Source organism: Bison bison, unplaced genomic scaffold (assembly GCF_000754665.1).
Source record: "Bison bison bison isolate TAMUID 2011002044 unplaced genomic scaffold, Bison_UMD1.0 scf7180017864469, whole genome shotgun sequence".
Lineage (NCBI taxonomy): Eukaryota > Metazoa > Chordata > Mammalia > Artiodactyla > Bovidae > Bison > Bison bison.
In genome coordinates this window covers 1967938-1994966 of record NW_011495030.1, presented here as the reverse complement: position 1 = coordinate 1994966, position 27029 = coordinate 1967938, and the positions used below count along the sequence as shown (strand labels likewise).

At 38.7% G+C, this 27029-nt stretch overlaps 1 protein-coding gene across 1 annotated transcript in view; it reads left to right on the top strand.

Annotated features, from left to right (window-relative positions):
- Window positions 1-27029, top strand: part of LOC105003468 (chromosome unknown open reading frame, human C9orf135) — a 105131-nt gene that overhangs the window by 76448 nt on the left and 1654 nt on the right. Inside the window, exon 5 of the mRNA XM_010860639.1 lies at window positions 4159-4216. Coding sequence (XP_010858941.1) covers window positions 4159-4216 — 58 coding nt within the window. The remainder of the gene's footprint in view (window positions 1-4158; window positions 4217-27029) is intronic.

The following is a 27029-nucleotide window of genomic DNA, read 5'->3' as shown; positions in this document are numbered from 1 at the left end:
CAGTTTTCATTTCAATCCCAAAGAAAGGCAATGCCAAAGAACACTCAAACTACTGCACAATTGCACTCATCTCACACACTAGTAAAGTAATGCTCAAAATTTTCCAAGGCAGGCTTCAGCAATACGTGAACCATAAACTTCCAGATGTTCAAGCTGGTTTTAGAAAAGGCAGAGGAACCAGACATCAAATTGCCAACATCTGCTGGATCATCGAAAAAGCAAGAGAGTTCCAGAAAAACATCTATTTCTGCTTTATTGACTATGCCAAAGCCTTTGACTGTGTGGATCACAATAAACTGGAAAATTCTGAAAGAGATGGGAATACCAGACCACCTGACCTGCCTCTTGAGAAACCTGTATGCAGGTCAGGAAGCAACAGTTAGAACTGGACATGGAACAACAGACTGGTTCCAAATACGAAAAGGAGTATGTCAAAGCTGTATATTGTTACCCTGCTTATTTAACTTACATGCAGAGTACATCATGAGAAACGCTGGGCTCGAGGATGCACAAGCTGGAATGAAGTTTGCTGGGAGAAATATCAATAACCTCAGATATGCAGATGACACCACTCTTAATGGCAGAAAGTGAAGAAGAACTAAAGAGCCTCTTGATGAAAGTGAAAGAGGAGAGTGAAAAGTTGGCTTAAAGCTCAACATTCAGAAAACTAAGATCATGGCATCTGGTCCCATCACTTCATGGCAAATAGATGGGGACACAGTGGAAACAGTGGCTGACTATATTTGGGGGTTCCAAAATCACTCTAGATAGTGATTGGAGCCATGAAATTAAAAGATGCTTGCTTCTTGGAAGGAAAGTTATGACCAACCTAGACAGCATATTAAAAAGTGGAGGCATTACTTTGCCAACAAAGGTCCGTCTAGTCAAGGCTATGGTTTTTCCAGTAGTCATGTTATGGATGTGAAAGTTGGACTATAAAGAAAGCTGAGTGCCAAAGAATTGATGCTTTTGAACTGTGGTGTTGGAGAAGACGCTTGAGAGTCCCTTGGACAGCAAGGAGATCCAACCAGTCCATCTTAAAGGAGATCAGTCCTGGGTGTTCTTTGGAAGGACTGATGTTAAAGCTGAAACTCCAATACTTTGGCCACCTGATGCGAAGAGCTGACTCATTTGAAAAGACTCTCATGCTGGGAAAGATTGAGGGCAGGAGGAGAAGGGGACGACAGAGGATGAGATGGTTGATGGCATCACCAACTCAATGGACATGGTTTTGGGTAGACTCTGGGTGTTGGTGATGGACAGGGAGGTCTGGTGTGCTGCAGTTCATGGGGTTTCAAAGAGTCAGACATGACTGAGTGACTGAACTGAACTGAACTGACTGAATCAAAAGAAAAATGAGATATCACCCTACACCTATCAGAACAGCTATCATTTAAAAAGAACACAAATAACAAATGTGGGTGTGATGTGGAAAAAACGGAACCCCTGCACACTCTTGGGAATGTAAGGCACAGACTCTGTGGAAAACAGTATGAAGTTTTCTCAAAAACTAAAAATAGAACTACCTTATGATCCAGCAATTACACTCCTGAGTATATTTCCAGAAAAAAAAGGAACACTAATTTGAAAAGATACATATACTGTAATGTTCAGAGCGGCACTGTTTACAATTGCTAGGATATGGAAGCAACCAAAATGTCCTTGAACACATGAATAAAGATGTGGTATATATATATATACAGTGGTATATATATACAATGATATATTTTACTCAGCCATACAAAGAATGTCATCCTGCCATTTGCAGCATCATGGGTGGACCTGGAGAATATTAGGCCTAGTGAGAAAAGTCAGACGGAAAAAGACATACTGTATGTTATCACTTATCTGTGTAATGTAAAAAAATAATAAAACAAACAAATGTATATAGGAAAACAGAAACAGACCCATAGAAAACAAGCTAGTGGGCTACCAATGGGGAGAAGGAAAGGAGGAGAGGAAGATCGGAGTATGATATACAAAACCACTATGTATAAAATAAACAAGCTCAAATATAGATTGTACAACACAGAGAATTATAGCCATTATTTTGTTATAACTGTTAATGAAGTATAATCTATAAGAATACGGAATAACTATGCTGTACCTAAAACTAATATAATATTATAGATAACTATACTTGAAAACCAAAAATCAAAAAAAAAAAAAATACTAGTACAAAAAACACCCCATAGAGTTGGGCTATATAATACAGCTTGATTTTCAATCTAAGTTTGAGAAAATATTTTCACTGATGGGTTTAATTCCTTTACTTTCTTTGTGATTACCCAAGGTGTTTAGTTTTTTATGATTTTAATTGTCTTCTGAGCAGAAAAAAATTTTCACATTTTTTTTTTATCCTTTCCTGCTTTCTATTAGAGTGTTCTTTAAAAATTTTAAATAATATCCTATTTGCTGGTTTGAAAGTTACACTTCTAATTTTTGTTCTTTTAATTGCCAATACTCATACTTTTAGAATCACCTAGAGCAGGGGTCCCCAACATCCAGGATCTAATGCCTGATGGTCTCCAGTGGAGCTGATGTAATAATAATAGAAATGAAGTGCACAATAAATGTAATCTGCTTGAATCATCCCCAAACCATGTCCCCCCATTCCCAGTCTGGTAAAATTGTCTTCCACGAAGTAGGTCCCTCTTGCCAAAAAGATAGGGGACCAATGACCTAAACGGCTTGTTAAACCAAGATTGTGGGGCCCACTCCTAGAATTTGTAATTAAGTGGACTTGGCGTGACATCCAAGTATTTGCATTTCTAACAAGTCCCCAGATAATGCTAATGTTGCGCCTCTGGAAATCACATCTTGAAAATCTGACAGTAATTAATTGGTGGTTGCTGCTGCTAAGTCACTTCAGTCATGTCCGGCTCTGTGCGACCCCATAGACGGCAGCCCACCAGGCTCTCCCATCCCTGGGATTCTCCAGGCAAGAACACTGGAATGGGTTGCCATTTCCGTCTCCAATGCATGAAAGTGAAAGTGAAAGTGAAGTCGCTCAGTTGTGTCCAACTCTTTGGGACCCCATGGACTGCAGCCCACCAGGCTCCTCTGTCAATGGGATTTTCTAGGCAAGAGTACTGGAGTGGGGTGCCATCTCCTTCTCCGAATTGGTGGTTAGCACCAGATAAATATTAGCATCTGTACCCAGTAACCATTCTTAGTTGACATCCTAGTTAGTTTTGAATTCTTCTACTTGTTCTCTACCCTCCCTTCAGCTCAGTCGTATGTTAAAATGTTTAAATGTCCTTTTTCCTGGTATTTTTAGGTTTGCAATTCTCAGATGAATTTCTTTGACCATCTAATCCCATAATATTGCCAGGAACAGAATCAGGACAGTAATTTCTCATAGGAGAAAAAAATTTTCCCCAATTCTGAGTACTAGACAGAGAGAAACTTTCTTGCAAGTTTCCCTAGTCTGATGGCTAGAGTTTCTTTGGTCTCTTTTATATGTAGGTACAACATTTACAGACTCTTGACTAGAAGCAGCAGTTTAGTTCTGGTGAGATACAGTATATAGGGTCACAAAGAGTTGGACACTTAGCACACACACATATGGAGGTACAGCCTTTACAAACTCCTGATTATAAGTAGCAATTTAGCTCTGTGCCTTCTGTGAACCCAAGGTCATGTCTCCTGCCCTTGATAGGCAGTTCAAACTCCAGCTTTGAGTCTTAGACTGTGTTTGTAAGACTTGGGGGAGAAGGATGTATTTCACTCAGCATTTCTATGTATTTCATGGAGTGGAGGTTGGGGAAACTATGTAATCTCAGATGACCTGGTTTGTATTATTTTTCAGTTGCCAACTAGCAGAGAACATGGGGTATAGGGTCAAAAAGTTTGAAAAGTACAAAGTGAGTGGAAAAGAGAACCCTTGTCTGGAATGAACCTGAGCTTTGGGACTTGGTAGCGTATCATTAGCATAGAAGAATAGTAGGTGATACTGGAAGTAATTGAAGGAAGGCACCTTGCTGGTGATAGTTAACACTATAAATGAGGCCTGGGAAATTAAAAAATTTAAAATTTTTATTAAGGCCAATTTTCCTTGAAATGTTTTTATTTTGTTTAAAGCACATACTACTAAAAAATTAAGATGTTTTTCTTTTGGAGTCATTCTTTTCTCAGATATTGACTTATCTTTGTTAGGTGTACATTGACAACATATGCTGAAGAATATGCTCCACCATATGAATATCAGCCACTTGTGAGTATAACAGAGCTGAAAAGCCATATTCTAATATTTCTGTGCTTAATATGATTCTTTACATCTAGTGTAAATAGTCAAGCTTGAGAAGAAAGGACAAATTGTTGAGATTTATGATGTTTTATATTTATCTAGAGATATTAGCTATTTGTGGGAGTTAATGGAATATTTTATGGTTATGATTTATTTTGGGAACAAGTTTATAGATTTCAGGGAGAAAATATTGCAGTATCTAAAATATATTAGTTACTTTCTTCCTCATCTTTGTTTTATTGTCCTGCTCCATAAATGCAATTTATCTGGAATAAGAATCTACGTTTCTATTCATTTGTATTATATTAGCATATGAAAATAAGTGGTTTAATTTAGCCCTGGGAAATATGTATGCTGATAAAATATGTCTAGTTTTACAACTTCAGTATCAGTTCAGTTCAGTCGCTCAGTCGTGTCTGACTCTTTGTGACCCCATAAATTGCAGCACGCCAGGCCTCCCTGTCCATCACTAACACCCGGAGTTCACCCAGACTCACATCCATTGAGTCAGTGATGCCATCCAGCCATCTCATCCTCTGTCGTCCCCTTCTCCTCCTGCCCCCAATCCCTCCCAGCATCAGAGTCTTTTCCAATGAGTCAACTCTTCGCAGGAGGTGGCCAAAGTACTGGAGTTTCAGCTTTAGCATCATTCCTTCCAAAGAAATCCCAGGGCTGATCTCCTTCAAAATGGACTGGTTGGATCTCCTTGCAGTCCAAGGGACTCTCAAGAGTCTTCTCCAACACCACAGTTCAAAGCATCAATTCTTTGGCACTCAGCCTTCTTCACAGTCCAACTCTCACATCCATACATGACCACAGGAAAAACCATAGCCTTGACTAGATGGACCTTTGTTGGCAAAGTAAAAAGTTGGCTTTTCAATATGTTATCTAGGTTGGTCATAACTTTCCTTCCAAGGAGTAAGTGTCTTTTAATTTCATGGCTGCAGTCACCATCTGCTGTGATTTTGGAGCCCAAAAAATAAAGTCTGACACTGTGTCCACTGTTTCCCCATCTATTTCCCATGAAGTGATGGGACCAGATGCCATGATCTTCATTTTCTGAATGTTGAGCTTTAAGCCAACTTTTTCACTCTCCACTTTCACTTTCATCAAGAGACTTTGTAGTTCCTCTTCACTTTCTGCCATAAGGCTGATGTCATCTGCATATCTGAGGTTATTGATATTTCTCCTGGCAATCTTGATTCCAGCTTGTGTTTCTTCCAGTCCAGCGTTTCTCATGATGTACTCTGCATAGAAGTTAAATAAGCAGGGTGACAATATACAGCCTTGACGTACTCCTTTTCCTATTTGGAACCAGTCTGTTGTTCCATGTCCAGTTCTAACTGTTGCTTCCTGACCTGCATACAAATTTCTCAAAAGGCAGGTCAGGTGGTCTGGTATTCCCATCTCTTTCAGAATTTTCCACAGTTTCTTGTGATCCACACAGTCAAAGGCTTTGGCATAGTCAATAAAGCAGAAATAGATGTTTTTCTGGAACTCTCTTGCTTTTTCGATGGTCTGGCAGATGTTGGCAATTTGATGTCTGGTTCCTCTGCCTTTTCTAAAACCAGCTTGAACATCAGGAAGTTCACGGTTCACGTATTGCTGAAGCCTGGCTTGAAGAATTTTGAGCATTACTTTACTAGCATGTACTTGTACTTAAAACATTATACAACAAAAGCAAAACAAGGCTGCTTCCTATTAGTCTTGTTCTAGAAGTCCTAACTGGTGCAATAAATAAGAGACTTAGCTACTGAAAAAGAGGAGAAAAAAAATCTTTATTTTTGGATAGTATGATTTCTTCTCAGGAGAACCAGGATGTTAAAATAATAAGTACTTAGAATCACTTTAGACCACTTAGTAAGGTGATTGAATATAAAATATATCAAAGATAATATTTTTCCTTCATATTAGCAATAACTGCTTAGTAAGCAATCCATAAAAGAAAAAAACATACAAATTGCTATAGCAACACAAATTTTAAGTACTTTTATGAAGAAAATTCTCAGATAAAGATCAATAAAGAAGATGTGGAAGCTCCTCTCCAAAGATGGTAGACAGGCTACTTACCCAGCAAGAGTTAAATGTTCCTCCACCTTTTGAATCATGGTTGTCAGGTGACAGATTTGAGCAATAGAACATGACAACAGTAACTCTATGCCAAATCTAGGCTAGCTTTAATAAGACTGCTTCCAATTCCTGGAGCCCTGAGCCACGGGCTAGGAAATCTAGGCTACTCTGCTGAAGGGAGAGGCCATGAGGAGGGATAATGATATACTTAACTTATGAACGATGAAACCATCTTGGACATCCAGCCTCGTGGGCATAGACTGAAGCTTCAGTTGTCATCTGACTACAAACCACAAGAGATTGCAAGAAAATAATAATAAATTGTTATTTGAAGGCATTAAGTTTTGGGTGTTTTGTTTTTTTTTTAATAAATACACACCAAAGGTAACTGAAACAGAAATCTCAAGTACAAGGGAATATCTACTGTTTAGGGGACTGGGAAACTAAATTAATTATAAGTTAAATTTATAAATTTAATATAATTACATTAAAAAATCCCAATGGACTTTGTTTACTATCTGAGAACTCTAAGATTCTGAAAGTTATTTGAGAGTATAAACAGATGAGAATAATAAAAAGTTATTTGAAACAGTGGCATAACCTTTATGGAAATAAAAGATTCCTGATACCACCTATATTATAATATTATTTATTTTTGCTTATTAAAAAATACAAATCAAGCTGTTAGAAAAGCAAATATGATGGCTTATGGATTAATATGCTTAATACATAAAGAATTCAGATTTATTGGCAGGAAAACTGTTCAACCATAGGTAAATGAGCCAAGGGCATATAAAGACAATTCACAAATTGGGAAATAATTATTATTAGTTAACTGACAAATACAGGGCAAATCCCAGTCTACAAATAACAGAATGTGTGGATTAAAACAGTACATTTTTTTGCTAGAAAAATTGGTGATATTTTTTAAAATAATAATACTCTGTTGAGTGACACTAGGGTGAGATGGCTACTTTTTTTTCTATTGCCAGAAATATTGTAAATTGTTTGTCTTTCTGGAAAGGAATTTTTCAATATGAATTGATACACTATTTGATCTAATAATTCTAAGGATTTCCCCAAGAAAAACAATTCAATCCAGGGACAAAGTTTATATCCATTGATATTCATCACTGAATTATTTATTATGGCAAACTTGGAAATTACTCAATGTTTTAGAATTGGGTACAGTACTCTAGGGATTCAGAATGAGTCTCCAAAAAATGTCTCACTCCTGCATGAGGATTTTTTTGAGCCAAAGACCCTGTGGGTTAAGATAACCTAATCTCCTCCTTTAACTACCTAGAAGAATTTAAACTGGGAATTTTTCTCAGGAAAAAAAAAAAAGTTATTACTGGAGATAAATTTTAGCTAAGTTGCTGCATCTATATTGCAGGGCAAATGTCTAATTGCCAAACATCTGCTCTTATTCTCTTGAAATAAGACAATTCCTGTCTTTGGACGCCCCAGGCCTCTATCCCATTCCTTAGCTCAGGATGACATGTATACCTCATTTTATCTTTCTGTCTTTGAACCTTCTCATGTATGTCAGGTTCCTGTATGTATGAAATTAAATTAGACTTTTTCTGGCTAATCTGTCTTATGTCAGTTTAATTCTTAGACTAATCAGAAGAATCTATAAGTGTAAAGGAAAGTTTTGTTTTCCTTTCTGACAGTACTAATTAAATAGGTTGTAATCACATAATGAGATATTTTATATATTTATATATTCCACCCTTTAGAAAGTCCATGGATAGTTCTTAGTGTCTTGATAAATCTTCTTATTTAAGGTCAAGGAAAATCATTAAGATACAAAATTGTATGTGTATTTTTCCTCCATACTTTTATCTAAAAGTATGGAGGAAAAAAAGCCTGAAGAAACTGTTAAATGCTATAAAAGTTGGCTAGTGAATGCTGAAACTCTAGATGATTTCCTTCATTATTACACTTTTCAACATTTTTCAGTGTAGCAAGCATGGTGGTTTATAATCAGAACCACAAGGAAATATATATTATTTAAAAATGAGTTTCAGGCTCATTTCCTTATTTGCATGGGATTTGGTCCCATCTCTAAAAAAAGGAAGTTGCAAGGCACATAATTAAAAACTCACAAAATTCAAAGGACTAATTTTCCCATAAGCATAAATATAAAGAATGTGGGATGTATTTTTTGGGTGAATAACTCTTTAGCCACTGTGTTATGTATTTGTACTTTTAATTTTTTCAGCATTATGTCTAGTATTTCTCATGTTGCTTGTTTCCACATTAACAGCACAGCATGCAGCATGTGATGGCAGTTGTTTGGCTTTATTTAGAGTTTTGTTCATTTACTTCTAAGTTTCTTGTCAAAGTAATTGACTTTGAGCATGTTTTCAGTACTGCTTCTAGCACCCCCATTTAATAATGCTTGCATTACATTGTTATAGAATATAAAAACTATTTTAAATCGTAATGACAGTGAATGGTTAAGTAATAGCAGAATAGTGACTGAACTCAGACTTAGAAGATACCATTCACATAAAAAAATATATGATTCATAAAATACTGACAAAATAAAGAGAATATTTTTTACTTGCTAGAGACCTCACCATGTGGCCTTTACATAAACACAACTCACCATTCACTCAGTCTATCACTTTTGCAATTATGCAGTTTCTGGAGAAATCTTAAAATATTTTGATTTGTATTATCTCAAATTTTATGCATGAATTGAGGCTTTATAAATTTTTATATTGTTGTCTCTTACATTTGCTTAATTCACATTTGCATAAAGTAGGATGGAATTATAAGAAGTCTTGAAGTGAAGTGAAGTCGCTCAGTTGTGTCCGACTCTTTGTGACCCCATGGACAGTAGCCTATCAGGCTCCACCATCCATGGGATTTTCCAGACAAGAATACTGGATGGGCTGCCATTTCTTTCTCCAGGGGATCTTCCCAATCCAGGGATTGAACCTGGGTCTCCTGCATTGCAGACAGACACTTTACCGTCTGAGCCACCAGGGAAGCCCTAAGAAGTCTTAAGGGAATCCAAATAATCTCCCTATATGAATTAATAAATCCAAAATATTAGGAAGCTATGAAATTATTTCTAAGGAGAGAAAAGAAAGAGAATTGCAAGTTTCTTCTTCAGAATTCCACTTCCTAAAGGGGGTATTTAATTTCAATGAAAGATACCTTCTCTTAAAATCTTTCCTATCCGTCTCCCAAAGAACCAAAATAAAGGAAAAGTCACAGAGATATTACATCAGAAGATTGGTCTAAGACTGGATGTTTGTAGGGTACATGAATCTTTTAGACAAAGGACAAGTGAGGAGAGGGTAATGGTGGAGAGTCAACTGAACACACTTAGGATTAGTAAGGAAAATAATTATTTCAGGCATGGACTAGCAAACTCAGGAAGTTGAGGAGTAGGGAATTAAAAAAAAGAACAAGCATGGCAATAGTGAAGGAGTGAGAGAGCTAAAAGAATTAGAGGTAGTGAGTGAAGGGGATGTACTGGAATTTATTGATATTTCTGATTTAGAACAATCTGGGGGAATCACAGATCCCAAGATGTGGTCATGGGAATGAGGTGTTATAATGGAATCTAAGCCATTGACTTGAGAAGGTGAAAAAATGGTAAGTGAGAGTGTTGGCTAGATTCTACATATGAGTGTTGATGTCAGCCTACAAGATAGTAGGAAAGAAAGGTAGGACCAAAGACTGAGTCAAATGACCAGTCCCTCGGTGGGAGCATTTTGGAGATTCATGGCTCCTCCCAGCCCTGCAGCTCCCATTTGAGTACATCTGATTGGATGGGGGAGCCTGGTGGGCTGCCGTCTATGGGGTTGCACAGAGTTGGACACGACTGAAGCAACTTAGAAGAAGAAGAAGACGAAGAAGATTGGTCTTTACTGTGTGAATTACCATCCTTTTTCCTAAAGAGAGCTGTCTACTGAATTATCTTTCCAGGCATATGTGTAGCTTTAAGCCAGAAAATGTTTCATATCTCAGTTCTTTCAGAGATAAAAAACTGAGGAACTCTTAGAGAGTTACGTATTAAAGCTGGCATGCATTCCAAATTGATTACAAGGAACCTAAGCAGTGTTGCCCAGTAGGTAAGAAAGAGGCTGTATCTGTTTAAAATATTCCCAACAATGGTAGGATTGACCTACCCTGTCACCGGGATTCTGTGCCCTGGTATGGATACAGCATTGTTAAAATATTGATATTTCTGTGCTATTTAGAAATTTGCTGTGGCCTTGTGTTCTCCAGAACCCTGCTGCCTCAGTAGCCCAGCATTCTGGACTCCCAGGACCCAGGGGTACATTATGACTTACCTGGGCCCTAAGGACTTTCATGGGCTCCTTCTTCCACTGAAAGAAAAAAAAATTAAATAATTTATTTTACAACTGTATTGCCATAAAGGCAAATATAATCCAGGTTGGATTATATTCACTTTTGTTAATTTATTTATTTTTATTTTTTATTTTTAAATTTTATTTTATTTAACTTTACAATATTGTATTGGTTTTGCCATATATCAAAATGAACCTGCCACAGGTATACATGTGTTCCCCATCCTGAACCCTCCTCCCTCCTCCCTCCCCAAACCATTCCTCTGGGTCGTCCCAGTGCACCAGCCCCAAGCATCCAATATCGTGCATCGAACCTGGACTGGCGACTCGTTTCATATATGATATTATACATATTTCAATGCCATTCTCCAAAATTATCCCACCCTCTCCCTGTCCCACAGAGTCCAAAAGACTGTTCTATACATCAGTATCTCTTTTGCTAATTGAAAGGCTTATTGAAGAGATGTATTTTTAGGCTGCATTTCTCACTGGTATTTTGTAAAGATTACCTATCCTTTTTTCTTTTATATTTTTATACTGTTCTGCCTCCTTGCCTATTTTTGATTATTTGTGACTATACTATTGTATTTTATAGCCATGTTATGTGATCATGTTATTGTTGACCCTCCTGAAATTATCAGTATACTATGGGTGTTATTTTTGTTGTTGTTTAGATGCTAAGTCGTATCTATCTCTTTTGTGATCCCATGGACTGTAGCCTGCCAGACTTCTCTGGCCATGGGATTTCCCAGGAAGTGAATTGTCATTTCCTTCTCTAGGGGATCTTCACTGGAGTGAATTGCCATTTCCTTCTCTAGGGGATCTTCCTGACTCAGGAATTGAACCTGCGTCTCCTGCATTGCAGGCAGATTCTTTACTGCTCAGCCACCAGGGAAGTCCAGTGGGTGTTATTACACAAAACTAAATCATACAACACTCATCTTTTCCTGAGAAATACTTTTGGACTTTGGTACTCTATTTTAAGCAAAATTTTCTGTATAATAGCTGCCATTGCTTACTGCCTTGAGATGTTTATGGGTATTAAATTACTGGCATCATTTCCTGGCTTCAATATGAGTTTCTATCATTTAATAGAGTTAGTTTTTCAAAATGGCATTTGCATTTTTCATTATGGTAAAATATATATAATATAAAAGTACCATTTTAACCTTTTTTTAGTTTACAATTTAGTGGCACTAAGTACATTCACATTATTGTTATAGTCACTTGGAAAATTCTGATTTTAAAATAAATTAAAACACTTTTGTGGAAACTTTAAAATACTATGGGCCTTAGACACTGGGCTTTCTGTGCCTCATGGCTCAGTGGGCTGAGCCTGGATTTTCTTTCTGGTAGCTTAACACCTGCCTGACAGGGGCATCTAAAACTTGTCCAAAGTGCTTGGTGTGTATTGATTTATAAATACTTTCAATATCATCCCAAACCAAGATACACCTCAGCTAGGAGTCACCTTGAGCACTATCAAGAGCCTTTTATTGTTTTATTAGGCTCAGAAACATGAAAGAAACTCCTTAAAGCCTGGAATTACCCTTAGTTTCCTGCTTCCCAGGAAGGGATGTCTAACAGGGGCTTTAAAAAGAAGATAAGGGAAAGAGTGACTTACCAAAAACCACCAATAGTTGGGTCAGAAAGTGAATCTAGAACAGGTTGGGGTTTCTGTAGGAAACATTACCTGTCTGAACTAAATTAGCTTTCATTTCCACTTCTTTTTAAGCCCTTCTCTTTGTATCTGCTCCATTCTGTGTCCCTGTGATCTTCCATAATTCCAGTGTAGATAGTCTTTTTCTTTTTTTCTTGTTCTTTTGTTATTATTATTGTTTTAAAAATGTAATAGCATGAAAAGTTGTTCATTGTAAATCTGGTCACACTGAATAATCATGTGTAAGCCTTGTAGTCTAGAATAGAGTGTAGTTTTGCCAAGCTTTCATCCAAAAAATTAAGGTTGAACTTTAATTAGGTAATGTTTCAGAGTCCATAATGTGTCTTCATAATTTTTATTTTAGTACTACTTCACTTTGTACTGCATCTTAATATAGCTACTATTTAATTTTCTCTTTTTTCTTCTGTTAAGGTTCTGACTCACTGTCTACTAAGAGTATAATCATGGCCCTTTGCTGAATACTCTTGTTTATCTTATTATGTACTGTTGACCGAAATGAAATGAGAGAGAGGTTTACATTCTTCTGCAAAAGAGGTGTAGTGGTGAGGGAGTGGAATTGGAGAAGAAGGAAGAGAGGTCACATGATTGTACCTAATATTTTTTGATTGACATCAAGGTGTTTCAAAATCCTGCTTCTAGTTAACCACAGAAACAGCCTTCTCTTACTTGGGTTCAGAAGGAGATGGTGGCTTTCTTTGATGTATATTCATACCTGAAAGATCTCAGTATGTGTTGTACATATGTGTGCTGACCTGAAACATACATATGGCCATGATTTTGTAACTTATAGGCAAATAATTCTGAATCTGAGTCTCATGGCATTCTCCGAGTGCTAAGAGACCACATTTCCTAAAATGGGAAGGAATGGGTGAATTTAATTCAGATGACCATTATATCTACTACTATGGGAAAGAGTCCTTTAGAAGAAATGAAGTATCCCTCAAAGTCAACAAAAGAGTCTGAAATGTAGTACTTGGGTACAATCTAGAAAATGACAGAATGATCTCAGTTCATTTCCAAGACAAACCATTGAACATAACAATAATAATCCAAGTCTGTGCCCCAACCACAAATGCCACAGAAGCTAAAGTTGAATGGTTCTATGAAGAGCTACAAGATATTCTAGAACTAATGCCAAAAAGAGATGTCCTTTTCATAATAGGGGACTGGAATGCAAAAGTAGGAAGTCCAGATACCTGCAATTACAGACAAGTTTGGTCTTAAGATACAAAATGAAGCAGGACAAAGGCAAACAGAGTTTTGTCAAGAGAGCACACTGGTCATAGCAAAAGCACCCTCTTCCAATGACACAAGAGATGACTGTACACATGGATATCACCAGATGGTCAACAGTGAAATCAGATTGATTATATTCCTTGCAGTCAAAGATGGAGAAACTCTTTATAAATCAGCAAAAATACTTGGAGCTGACTATGGCTCAGATCATGAACTTCTTATTGCAAAATTCAGGCTTGAATTGAAGAAAGTAGGGAAAATCACTAGGCCATTTGTGTATGACCTAAATCAAATTCCCTATGACTATACAGTGGAGGTGATGAATAGATTCAAGGGATTAAATCTGGTAGACAGAGTGCCTGAAGAACTATGGACGGAGGTTTGTAACATTATACAGGAGGCTGTGACCAAAACCATCCCAAAGAAAAAGAAATGCAAGAGGGTAAAGTGGTTGTCTGAGGAGGCTTTCTAAATAGCTGAGAAAAGAAGAGAACTGAAAGGCAAGAGAGAAAGGAAAAGATATATGCAACTGAATGCAGAGTTCCATAGAATAGCAAGGAGAGATAAGAAAGCCGCCTTAAGTGAACAATGCAAGGAAATAGAGGAAAACAATAGAATGGGAAACACTAGAGATCTCAAGAAAATTAGATATATCAAGGGAACATTTCATGCAAAGATGGGCACAATAAAGGACAGAAATGGTATGAACTTAATAGAAGCAGAAGAGATCAAGAAGAGGTGGCAAGAATACACAGAAGAACTATACAAAAAAGATCTTCATGACCCAGATAACCATGAAGGTGTGGTCACTCAACTAGACCCGCACATCCTGGAATGTGAAGCCAAGCGGGCCTGAAGAGGCATCGCTATGAAACACAGCTAGTGGAGGTGATGGAATTTCAGTTTAACTGTTTCAAATCCTGAAAGATGATGCTATTAAAGTGTTGCACTCAATATGCCAGTAAATTTGGAAAACTCAGCAGTGACGACAGGACTGGAAAAGGTCAGTTTTCATTCCAATCCCAAAGAAGGGCAATGCCAAAGAATGTTCAAACTACTGCACAATTGCACTCATTTCACATGCTAGCAAGGTAATGCTCAAAATCCTCCAAGCTAGGCTTCAATAGTACATGAGCCGAGAACTTCCAGACATACAAGCTGTATTTAGAAAAGGCAAAGGAACCAGAGATAAAATTTCCAACATTCATTGGATCATAGAAAAAGCAAGGGAATTCCAGGAAAACATCTACTTCTGCTTCATTGACTATGCTATAAAGCCTTTGACTGTGTGGATCAAAAAAAAACTGTGGAAAATTCTTTAAGATATGGGAATACCAGATCACCTTACCTGTCTCCTGAGAAACCTGTATACAGGTTAAGAAGCAACAGTTAGAACCAGACAGGGAACAATGGACTGGTTCAAAACTGGGGAAGGAGCATATCAAGGCTGTGTTTTTTGTAACCCTGCTTATTTAACTTCTATGAAGAGAACATCATGTGAAATGGCAGGCCGGATGAATCACAAGTTGGAATCACCATTGCTGGGAAAAATATCAATAACCTCAGGTATGCAGATGATACCACTCTAATGGCAGAAAGTGAAGAACTAAAAGAGCTTCTTGATGAGGTTGAAAGAAGAGAGTGAAAAAGCTGGCTTAAAATTCAGCATTCAAAAACTAAGATCATGGCATCTGGCCCCATCATCACTTCATGGCAAATATGTGTGTGTTGAGTCATGTCCGACTCTGTAACCCCATGGACTGTAGCCCTCCAGGCTCCTCTGTACATGGGATTTCCCAGGAAAGACTGCTGGACTGCTGTTTCCTACTCCAGGGGATCTTTCTGACCCAAGGATTGAACCCATGTATCTTACATACTCTGCATTGACAGGCGGATTCTTTACCAACTGGGCTACCTGGGAAGCCAAATAGAAGGGGGAAAAGTGAAATATTTTATTTTCTTGGGCTCCAAAATCACTGCAATGATTACTGAAGAAATGAAATTAAAGGACACTTGCTCCTTGGAAGGAGAGTTTTGACAAAGAGCTTCCTTTGTAGCTCAGTTGGTAAAGACTCTTCCTGCAATGCAGGAAACCTGGATTCAATCCGTGGGTCAGGAAGATCCCCTGGAGAAGGAAATGGCAACCCACTCCAGTATTGTTGCTTGTAGAATCCCATGGACAGAGGAGCCTGGCAGGCTATAGTCCATGGGGTTGCAAGAGTTGGACGTGATTTAGTGACTACACCACCACCACCAGACTACATATTAAAAAGCAGAGACATCACTTTGCTGACAAAAGTCCATATAGTCAAAGCTATTGTTTTTCCAGTAGTCATGCTGGATGTGAGAGTTGGGCTATAAAGAAGTCTGAGGGTCTAAAAGTTGATGCTTTCCCATTGTAGTGTTGGAGAAGACTCCTGAGAGTTCCTTGGATTGCAAGGAGATCAAACCAGTCAATCAACCCTTAAGGAAATCAATCCTGAATATTCATTGGAAGGACTGATGCTGAAAAGTGAAGCTCCACTTTGGCCACCTGATGGGAAGAGCTGACTAATTGGAAAAGACTCTGATGCTGGCAAAGATTGAAAGCAAAAGGAAAAGAGGGCAACAGAAGATGAGATGGTTAGATGGCATCACTGACCCAATGGACATGAGTTTGAGCAAACTTCAGGAAATAGTCAAGTACAGGGAAGTCTGGCATGCTATTGTCCATGTGGTTGAAAAGAGTCGGACATGATTGCGACTGAGCAACAACGACAAGCTTTAACCTTTGTATCATTTGGCAGTTGCTCATATAGTTCCACAAGGCTTCCCCAGCTTCTCTCATTGATCTTTATTTAGATATAGAGATTAATAGACACATAGATAAGATGGAGAGATAGATAAGATATATAGATAATATGACTATCATATCTATTCTCTCTATCTCAACATTCAGAAAACTAAGATCATGGCATCCGGTCCCATCACTTCATGGCAAATAGATGTGGAAACAATGGAAACAGTGACATACTTTAGTTTTTTGGGCTCCAAAATCACTGCAGATGGTGATTGCAGCCATGAAATTAAAAGATGCTTGCTCCTTGGAAGAAAAGCTATGACCAACCTAGACAGCATACTAAAAAGCAGAGACATTACTTTGCCAACAAAGGTCCATCTTGTCAAAGCTATGGTTTTTCCAGTAGTCATGTATGGATGTGAGAGTTGGACTATAAAGAAGGCTGAACGCCAAAGAATCGATGCTTTTGAACTGTGATGTTGGAGAAGACTCTTGAAAGTCCCTTGGATTGCAAGGAGATCCAACCATTCAATCCTAAAAGAAATCAGTCCTGAATATTCATTGGAAGGACTGATGCTGAAGCTGAAACTCCAATACTTTGGCCATCTGATGCAAAGAACTGACTCATTAGAAAAGACCCTGATGCTGGGAAAGATTGAAGGTGGGAGGAGAAGGGGATGACAGAGGACGAGAAGGGGATGACAGAGGACGAGATGGTTGGATGGCATCACTGACTTAATGGACATGAGTTTGGGTAAACTCCAGGAGTTGGTGATGGACAGGGAGGCCTGGCATGCTGCAGTCCATGGGGTCACAAAGAGGTGGACACGACTGAGCGACTGAACTGCACTGAAAAGTCAGGTTATTTTTTGATGTGACTATTCATTGTGGTCATGTATGGATGTGAGAGTTGGACTGTGAAGAAGGCTGAGCACCAAAGAATTGATGCTTTTGAACTGTGGTGTTGGAGAAGACTCTTGAGAGTCCCTTGGACTGCAAGGAGATCCAACCAGTCCATTCTGAAGGAGATCAGCCCTGGGATTTCTTTGGAAGGAATGATGCTAAAGCTGAAACTCCAGGACTTTGGCCACCTCATGCGAAGAGTTGACTCATTGGAAAAGACTCTGATGCTGGGAGGGATTGGGGGCAGGAGGAGAAGGGGACGACAGAGGATGAGATGGCTGGATGGCATCACCAAATCGATGGACGTGAGTCTGAGTGAACTCTGGGAGTTGGTGATGGACAGGGAGGCCTGGCGTGCTGCGATTCATGGGGTCGCAAAGAGTTGGACACGACTGAGTGACTGATCTGATCTGATTCATATAGACCTCCATATTTTTCTTTGGGATGACCCTAACCCTAACTCATTAATGATATAGATGTTTATACTTATATTCACAGTCTATACTTCCTTGAACTTCCCATGACTATTTTCTTTGGTTGAATACTTTTATTTGTTACAAATGTTTCTCCTTTGTAAAATTTTACCAAATGAAAAGATATATATAAAGGTTTCTTAAATATATCCAACTATCTGCATGTTCTTTACAGCTGCATATGCCAGTTACTCTTATTCAATCATTGAGGAAAAAATATCCAATAGAAATGAAATCAATTTAAAAGTAATGTAGGGAAATGAACAAAGGAATCTGTCTAAAATGCCTATGACCTGTGATTCCCAGAGTTAGTAAAGTAATTTTGGCTGTAGGAGAATTGTTCTTTTCTTCCCACATCACTCTGTGTGTTTAGAAGACAGCCTAATTAGGGGAAGACAGGTCTTCAGCCAAGTGCATGTGAGTAGGGAAGAATTTTATATGTGATATATACTGAAATTAAACAAAATATCACAGCAATCTACTTTAATATCTTTTTAAATTCCATCCAATGTGACATTTGGATAAATAAGCTTGTTGCCTCCATACATTTTAAAGAGTAAATGGAGTACACCAAATGAGGATGCTTAAAGGCATGCTAGGGAAGAATGATCTTTGCTGTATGAATACCAGGTGGCTAATAGCTATTTGTAATGGTGGACACAAGGTTAGTTCCCAGTGACTGATTTGGGCAGGAAACAACCCATTATGTATTTTTATGGATGAGCTCTCTAGATGAAGGAATTGAGACTGCTCTCAAATTATCTAGTGATATTAAGTTAGGTAGAGTTATTGATATTCTAGAAGGCAGGACTAAAACTGAAAATGACCTTGAGAAATAAAACTATGAAAAATAAAAAGTCCTAAAAAAACAGGATGAAATCAAATAAGAATAAGTGAAACCACAGAAATGGGTAAGGACTGGGTATATGGTTGACTAAGAAACAGCAATGTCATTGTATCCTGAAAAAATGGTTTGTAAGATAAATGATGCTTAGAGGTTATGGGAATGAGGTGGGAAAGGGATGGGAATCTAAGAATTGGATACTCATCACTTACTGATACATTTTACTGATGTAAGTGGTAAAACCATGTCTTATTTGTCTTTCACAAGGAGGGAAGGTTGACTGGGCACTCAAGAGGACCCTCTGTAATATCCTAACCTATTTTTCTATTATCTGTTAAAAATAAGAAGGAAGAAAAAGAGAAGGAAAGGAAAAAGAAAACTTTATTAGCCTTAATGCAGATTATCTGTATAGTGATTCTCTTGCTGGGTCTTTAGTAGTTCCCGTTGCTGCAGGGCCTATTTGCCCTCTGTGTTCCTTTCTCTGACACTCTTTTTCCATCTTCTATCAGGATGTTTTGGTTTCCCCAACCATTCTCTGAAACAGCACAGTCAAAGATGACAAGAGATTGATTCTTATTGTTGGTTGTGTTTTATCAGGTCTTGCCCTCTATGATGCTTCTTTGGAAGTGAGTAGTCATTGGCTACCACTGCATTCTTTGTGTCCCGCCTTTCCTTAGAATCTATAGCTTTGCAATGCTCTCTCCATGACTTTTTGTCTCTGTCTTTCATGGCTTTTTTATGAACCCAGCCATAAGTATTCCCAAGAATTGGGTCCCAGAACCCTGCTCCTCTCATTTTACATAATCTCAGAAAATTAATCCACTCCCATGGCTCTGTAACCATCACCTTTGAGGGGGTAACTTATTTTTATATAATTTCAAACTTACAGGAAATTTATAAGACCAGCACAAGGAGCTCCCATATAATCTTTACCTAGAGTCACCAATTATTTACCATTTGAGAGTAGATTGGAGACTTTGTGCCTCTTTACCTATAAATAATTCAACGTGCATTTCTTAATAACAGACACATAGCCATGGTAAAGTTTTCAGCCTCACAGAAAATTGATACAGGATAATTATGAAAGCCAGAGTCCATATTCAAATATAATCCATGGTCCTAGTGATATTCTTTATCGCTATTTTACCCAATCAATTATCACTGCTGTGCACAGGGCACTGACTTCTCTCCTGGACATCTGTCCAACAGCATTACCTTTCAAATAAGAATTTTGTACTGATGTCATCTCTAATTAAAAATGTCTGAGAAGTGACTCATCATTTGCCCCCTTTAACAAGTCCTCCTCATCTCCATGTCTTTTTAATTCTTTTTAATGGTGTTAGAACTCTCCCAGCCATCCAGATTTGAAGGTATGAGCATCTTCGATTCTTTATCCCCAGTTAGGCTAGTAAGTCCTTTAAATTCTTCCTGTGAAATGCCTCCTCTAGTACAGCTCTGCTTAAGCTGTGTGCTCTGTTGCCCACCCATTCCATACTTCAGACGAATTCTGTTACCCTCATCTATCCGGAAGACTCGGACAATTCAGTGATATCTTAAGGTATCTTAAGAGTACTTTGTCAGTGATATCTTGAGTACTTTGTCAGAACTCAGGGTCTGTGTGGCACCAGAATAGTGGATCAGCCAATAATGTGAAATAATCCACAAATCTTTTTCTATATACAATTTCTAAACACTTCTTCCCAACCCACTTAATAGATGTTGAGTAATCATTTAGATATTATGTTAGGGTGTTGAAACTCTAACAATTGTCCACAATTCACATATGCAGAGGAAGTATGTCTAACTGATCACTGGCCCTCTTCCTAAGCCCATCACCAGTGGGAAAATACTAATTCTCAATCAACATAAGCTTAGTCTGATTCCATGATTTAAATAGCTCCTATAAGAAAATTTAATCTTTCTTGAAAAAAAACTCACTTTCTCAGAGATTCTCTCCCACTTTCAATGTGTAGAAAAGAACTGAGACTGTTATCTGTTAAAAGGTCTGCTTACAAGGTTGGCCTTTGGTTGGCATGTGGAGATAAGAATTCCCTAATAAAAGTAGTTCACGGTGTCTGAACTGTTGGCACAAACAATGTGCCTTATGTTGAACAATTGTTTTCCTTCTAGGAGTCTGGAATTTTGGTATATGCTAGGCAGAGGGTGCCTATGTGACCAGCTCCTAAGAAAAATCTTGGCCTTGGAGTCTCTAATGAGCTTCCCCAGTAGATAGCATCTCATACCTCATGGCTGGAGGGAATCAAGTGCATCCCATGTGATTCACTGGGAGAAGGTTCTTGATCTCAGAATTTCATACCTGTTTTTTCCTTGACTTTAGCCTATGTGCCTTTTCCCTTTGCTCACTTTGATTTGAATTAACTTGCTGTAATCAAGCATAGCCACGTGCATGCATGCATGTGCTCAGTCATGTCTGACTCTGCAACCCACAGACTGTAGCCTGCCAGGCTCCTCTGTCCATGGGATTTTCCAGGCAAGAATACTGGAGTGGGTTGCCATTTCCTACTGCAGGGGATCTTCCCTGACCCAGGGATCAAACCCATGTCTTTTGTGTCTCCTTCACCTGCAGGCAATGGCACCCCACTCCAGTACTCTTGCCTGGAAAATCCCATGGACGGAGGAGCCTGGTAGGCTGCAGACCATGGGGTCGTGAAGAGTAGGACACGACTGAGCGACTTCACTTTTACTTTTCGCTTTCATGCATTGGAGAAGGAAATGGCAACCCATGCCAGTGTTCTTGCCTGGAGAATCCCAGGGATGGGGGAGCCTGGTGGGCTGCCATCTATGGGGTCGCACAGAGTCGGACATGACTGAAGTGACTTAGCAGCAGCAGCATCTGCAGGCGGATTCTTTACAACTAGTGCTAGTTATTCTTTATAACTAGTGCTAGCACTAATCATAGTCACAAGTACAATTATATGTTGAGTTTAATGAGTCCTCTGAGCAAGTCATTGAATCTAGCGGTGGTCTTGGGAATCCCAACACACCCTAATTTTCTCCCTGTGGCAAACTGCTATTTTCCCCAAATGGTTGCCACATGCGCTGCCATGGCATGTGCTCTTACAATGTGATTTTGACACTCTTCACATTGAGAGGTAGAGTCCGTGTTCAGTTCAGTTCAGTTCAGTCGCTCAGTCGTGTCTGACTCTTTGCGACCCCATGAATTGCAGCACGCCAGGCCCCCCTGTCCATCACCATCTCCAAGTCTGTGTTACATCCCCCCAAATCTGGGTGAACTGTGACTGTGATGAAAGTGATGCTATATGATTTCTGGAGTAGCTGTTTAAATGCACTGCAGTTTCCTCTTGTTGTCTTTGTGCCAACCTTATTCTTAGAACCCAGTCACCATGCTGTGAGGAAGCCCACGCAGGCACAAAGAGTTGTTGTGTAGCTGTTCCAGCAACATCTAGTCTCTGGGATGATATCCCAAGTCTACCTGGTTGCTCTTTTTCTTACTGGTATAAGTGGCTATAGTCTCTGAGTCTTTCAGTCTTTTTCTATTTCCCACTCTTTTTTTCTGGGCTTGGTTGGAGCCCTCATGGCTTGTCTGAGATGACTGAACTTCATTTCCACTTCCATAGATACTGTTGACCCCACAGAAGCCTTCTGTGATTCCCATTCAATAACTAGCTTCAGTGCTCAGCTCTGCAGCTAACAGTTGAACCCTCTCTCCAGACTTGCAACTACTTTCAGGGTCTTGTTTGTGCCACAGAATACCAAACATGCCTCAGGACTGATGATTCTCAGACCTCCCTCTGCCTGACCAGGCTGCTTCACTGATTTGAGTTTGGCTGTGCCCCAGGCAAACGAAAGAACAGCATGAGAGGTGGTGTGTTTAAAGATCTCATGAGAAATGAGGGCCAGGAGACCCCTATGCGTTTCTGCCATTATTCTCATGTATCTAATGTACTTCTCTCTGTCCATATCAATGAGACCCTATCTGGTTTAAATCTGTGCTGCAAGCTCAGTTGTGTCTGACTCTTTTGCGACCCCATAGACTGTAGCCCACCAGGCTCTTCTGTCCATGGGATTCTCCAGGCAAGAATACTGGAGTGGGTTGCCATTTCCTCCCCCAAGGGATCTTCCCAACCCAGGGATTGACCTGCATCTCTTGCATCTCCTGCATTGGCAGGAGGGTTCTTTACTACTGAGCCACCGGGGAAGCTTATGAAACTGTGTGAAAGGTGTTGCTCAGTCATGTCAAACTCTTTGTGATCCCATGGGCTGTAGCCTGCCAGGCTCCACTGTCCATGGAATTCTCCAGGCAAGAATACTAGAGTGGGTTGCCATTTCTTTCTCCAGGGAATCTTCTCAACCCAGGGATTGAACCCGGGTCTCCTGCATTGCAGACAGATTCTTTACTGTCTGAGCCACCAGGGAAGCCCTGATTTAAGTCTAGGGATGGGAAAACTGGGAAATGCATCAACTATTTCTCCTGTCCTTCTTTGCTTTTACCTATTTTCATCTTTCTACAATGCCCCAAACTTCTGTATTTTCCTACTCTATATTCCAACTCTTGTTTAAGGTTTCATGGCAAAGAATGTTTTCTCTCCATGCTTGGAGAAATCTATGATTTGAATCTTCCAGGTATGGTCATTGATATTCTAAAATCCTCAAGAGTGTGCATTGGATTGCAAGGTTGTTGTCTTTAGGAAAAACTGTATTTTTCATTAGAAGGTGATATTACTTTGCTCTTTGTCATTTTTTTCTAAAACAAATTTTGATCACCCCTTGGGAAAATGGGTGGTTACATACAATGAAAAGAGAAAACTAATAATAATTTTGAAATGATTACTCCCTCCCTATATATTTAGTTTCAGAGGTAGACCAAATTACTTGCTTGTCCAAAGCTCCCAGCATCTCAATTTGGCCTTGGGTATGAGCTGCAGTCAATATAAAAGGTCCTTTGATGTAGGACCTTCTTGGTTGGTGAAGCTGCTTTTTTTCTATTCTATTTGGTGCCTTTTGTACTAAACTTTGAAAAACATACTTTATTCTGCTTCCTTATAGTACTTATACCCTCATGGTTCCTAATAGTTTGTTCTTATTTTTGAAAACCTTTTTTCACCTGTTCCATATTTGCATCCTTCTAATTCCTGGGTGTATGCTTAGGCAGAAATTTACTGTCTGCCTTTACTCCTACTTTTTAATATATTTCCATCTCCCTTGTTTTTGACCCATTTCCTTGCTCTAACTCTCAGTACCTCAGTGTTCCAATAATGCAGATTATTCAGGTATATATTAGATAGGATGCTTTCAGTAGGTTGTACAAAAACCAACTCAAACTAGATTAGGCAGTAAAAGTAATTTATTGGCCCATATATTTTTGAAAAGTCTGGCTTCAGGAAAGGATTGATATGGCAATGTCATCATACTTTTTACTGACTCTCATATCTGCCTTTTTATGGTATTGGTTTCATGCTATACTGATTGTAGGCAGGCTGCCAACAGCAGCCTGGGCTAGGTGCTTCCTTATTTATATCCAGTAGTGAAAAAAGAATGTTTTCTTCCCCAAACCCTTGAACAGAAGTCTCAGGCTTTGAGCTGTTTGGACAAACTGAAGTCACATGTCTAACAGTGAACTAATCACTGTCATTGAGAGTGGAGTGAGATTATCCTGATTGTCTTAGGCCAGTTAGATTCTGCCCCTAGACCTAGAGGGGGCTTAATCTACTCACATTGCATGGCTGCTGCTTAATGGGAAATGAGAAAAGTGGATTCAGGATGAGCTGGAGTCACCTCTTAAAGTTTGCATGAAATGAGTCTGTTCATGTCTTCCCAACTCAGTGTTCACTACTGACTTCACTTGAAATCAAACATGGTAGGAGTATAGACAATGAAGAAATTGTCAAATATTACAGATTCAGTTGTATGGGTTTTTTTTGGGTGGGGAGGTTGGTTTACCATCTCTGATCATGGGAGGCATTCAGTTTTATGTGTGTTAACAGGCAACAAACATTCTCTTAATTAGTTTTCCTAACTTCAGCATTTTTCACCCCTTCTTATCCACTTGTAGAAAATAATGGCCTTACTGAGATATAATTTACTGAGATTTAATTCACATGCCATAAGATTCACCCTTTTAAAATGTACAATTCAGTGATTTTTAAAAATATATCTCCAGTGTCATACAATCATCACCACAGTCAATTTCAGAACATTTGCATCATATCCCAAAGAAACCACATACCCAGTGTACCAGTCAGGTTTCTCTACAGAAACAAACCAAAGCTGAAATCCTAGGAAAACCAGTGCTTGAGAATCAGAAGCACCAACGAGCAGGATAAGATCAACATCTCAGCTCAAGCAATCAAGCAAAATGGGCCAATTCTTACTTTCTCTGCCTTTCTCTTCTATTCAGGCCCTCAGCAGATTGGATGATGCCTACCCACATTGGGAAAGGCAAACTACCTTATTGAGTTCATCGATTTAAATGCTAGTTTCATCTGGATACAACCCACAAATAATGTTTAGCCACATATCTTGGTGCCTTTTGATCCAATCACATTCATTAATAGTCACTCCTCATTCTTTCCCCTCCATCATCCTCTGGCAAAGCAACTTTCTCTCTTTGTGGACTTGCCTATTTTGTCATTTCATATAAGGAATCATAAAATCTGGCTTTTGGCTTAGTTTCATGCAATTAGCATAATATTCCCAAATTTCATCTGTGCTATAGAGCTACCAGTATTTTATTCCTTTTTTTGGCCAAAATAAATTATTTCGTTGTGTGAATAGACCACATTTTGTTTATACATCCATGAGTTAATGACATGTAAGTTGTTGAGATCCATTTCTAATCATAGCTCTGGGATCCAGTCTTTTTCATCTTCAGTCTTTAGCACCTTCTGCTGCCAGAATATTTCTCCTAAAACATCACATTTATTCTTATCATTCGTCTCATCAAAACATATCATCCTCTCTGCCTAGGAGATACTAAAGGAAGGTGTTGACTTACATGCGAAGCTCTCCTCAGTTCCACTGCAACAGGGGTAGGAATGAGGAGATCCTGCTTCCTACTTAGAGGGCAGTTTGGCAAGTGATGCTCTAATCTCATTTAAAGGATCTCTACCTGACCCAAAACAAACAAACAGACAAACCTCAAAGAAATAGAACCCCAACACAAAGCAAAAGCCCAAAACTATATAGAAAGTGACATGGATATTATGTAGCTTTCAGATTTTATTGTTTGTATATTTTATCTTTGAATTATTAAGAATTTCATGAAGGTGCTAGTGCACTAATGTGTCTTACAAGCAGACAGCTTGAAGCCCTGGCTGAATCACTGGCATTCTTTAGCTTCTTCACTGAGATTTTAAGCAAATGATATTTTCTTGCATGTAAAGTGGGAGTAATAATTCCTACTTCAAAGCCAGTTGTGGATTAAAAGTTATACTCAACTACCATGTTCAGACCATAATAGGCACTCAGTAAATAAGTAGACACCATAATTATTATGAGATTAGAATTTTCAATTGTTTTCAACAAAGCCTATCTAAGATTAGAACTATTTTGGTGTTCTTTCATTGTTTCATAGTTTTGGTGATTTAATTTCAATTTTGTCCTAGTGCTTTAAAATCAGTATCAATTTAAAGCAGAAATTAGATAATCAGTACAGGGGCTTTATGTTTCTTGTTTGCCATTATCCTTGGTGTAATCTGAGTGAATTAATATTTTCTTTGGGAAGTGGAAATGATAGTGTTTTGTTCTATTACGATAGAAGTTTTTATGACGTACTCTAAGGATGCGTATGTGCTAAGTCACTTCTGTTGTGTCTGACTCTTTGTGACCCTGTGAACTGTAGCCAGCCAGGTTCCTCAGTCCATGGGATTCTCCAGGAAAGAATACTGGAGTGGGTTGCCATGCCCTCCTCCAGGGGATATTCCCAACCTAGGGATCGAACCCGTGTCTCTTATGTCTCCTGCATTGGCAGGCAGGTTTTTTGCCACTAGCACCATCTGGGAAGCCCACTCTAAGGATAAATACCTTAAATATTATACTGGGTTATACTGAGGTAAATTTCTCATAGGATGAACCTTCCAGCTTGGCATTTACTTGCAAGTATGACCTGATAGCAGTTATTAAAAATATAACCCGCACAACAAAGGAAACTATAAGCAAGGTGAAAAGACAGCCTTCAGAATGGGAGAAAATAATAGCAAATGAAGCAACTGACAAAGAATTAATCTCAAAAATATACAAGCAACTCCTGCAACTCAATTCCAGAAAAATAAACAACCCAATCAATAAATGGGCCAAAGAACTAAACAGACATTTCTCCAAAGAAGACATACAGATGGCTAACAAACACATGAAAAGATGCTCAACATCACTCATTATCAGAGAAATGCAAATCAAAACCACAATGAGGTACCATTTCACGCCAGTCAGAATGGCTGTGATCCAAAAGTCTACAAGCAATAAATGCTGGAGAGGATG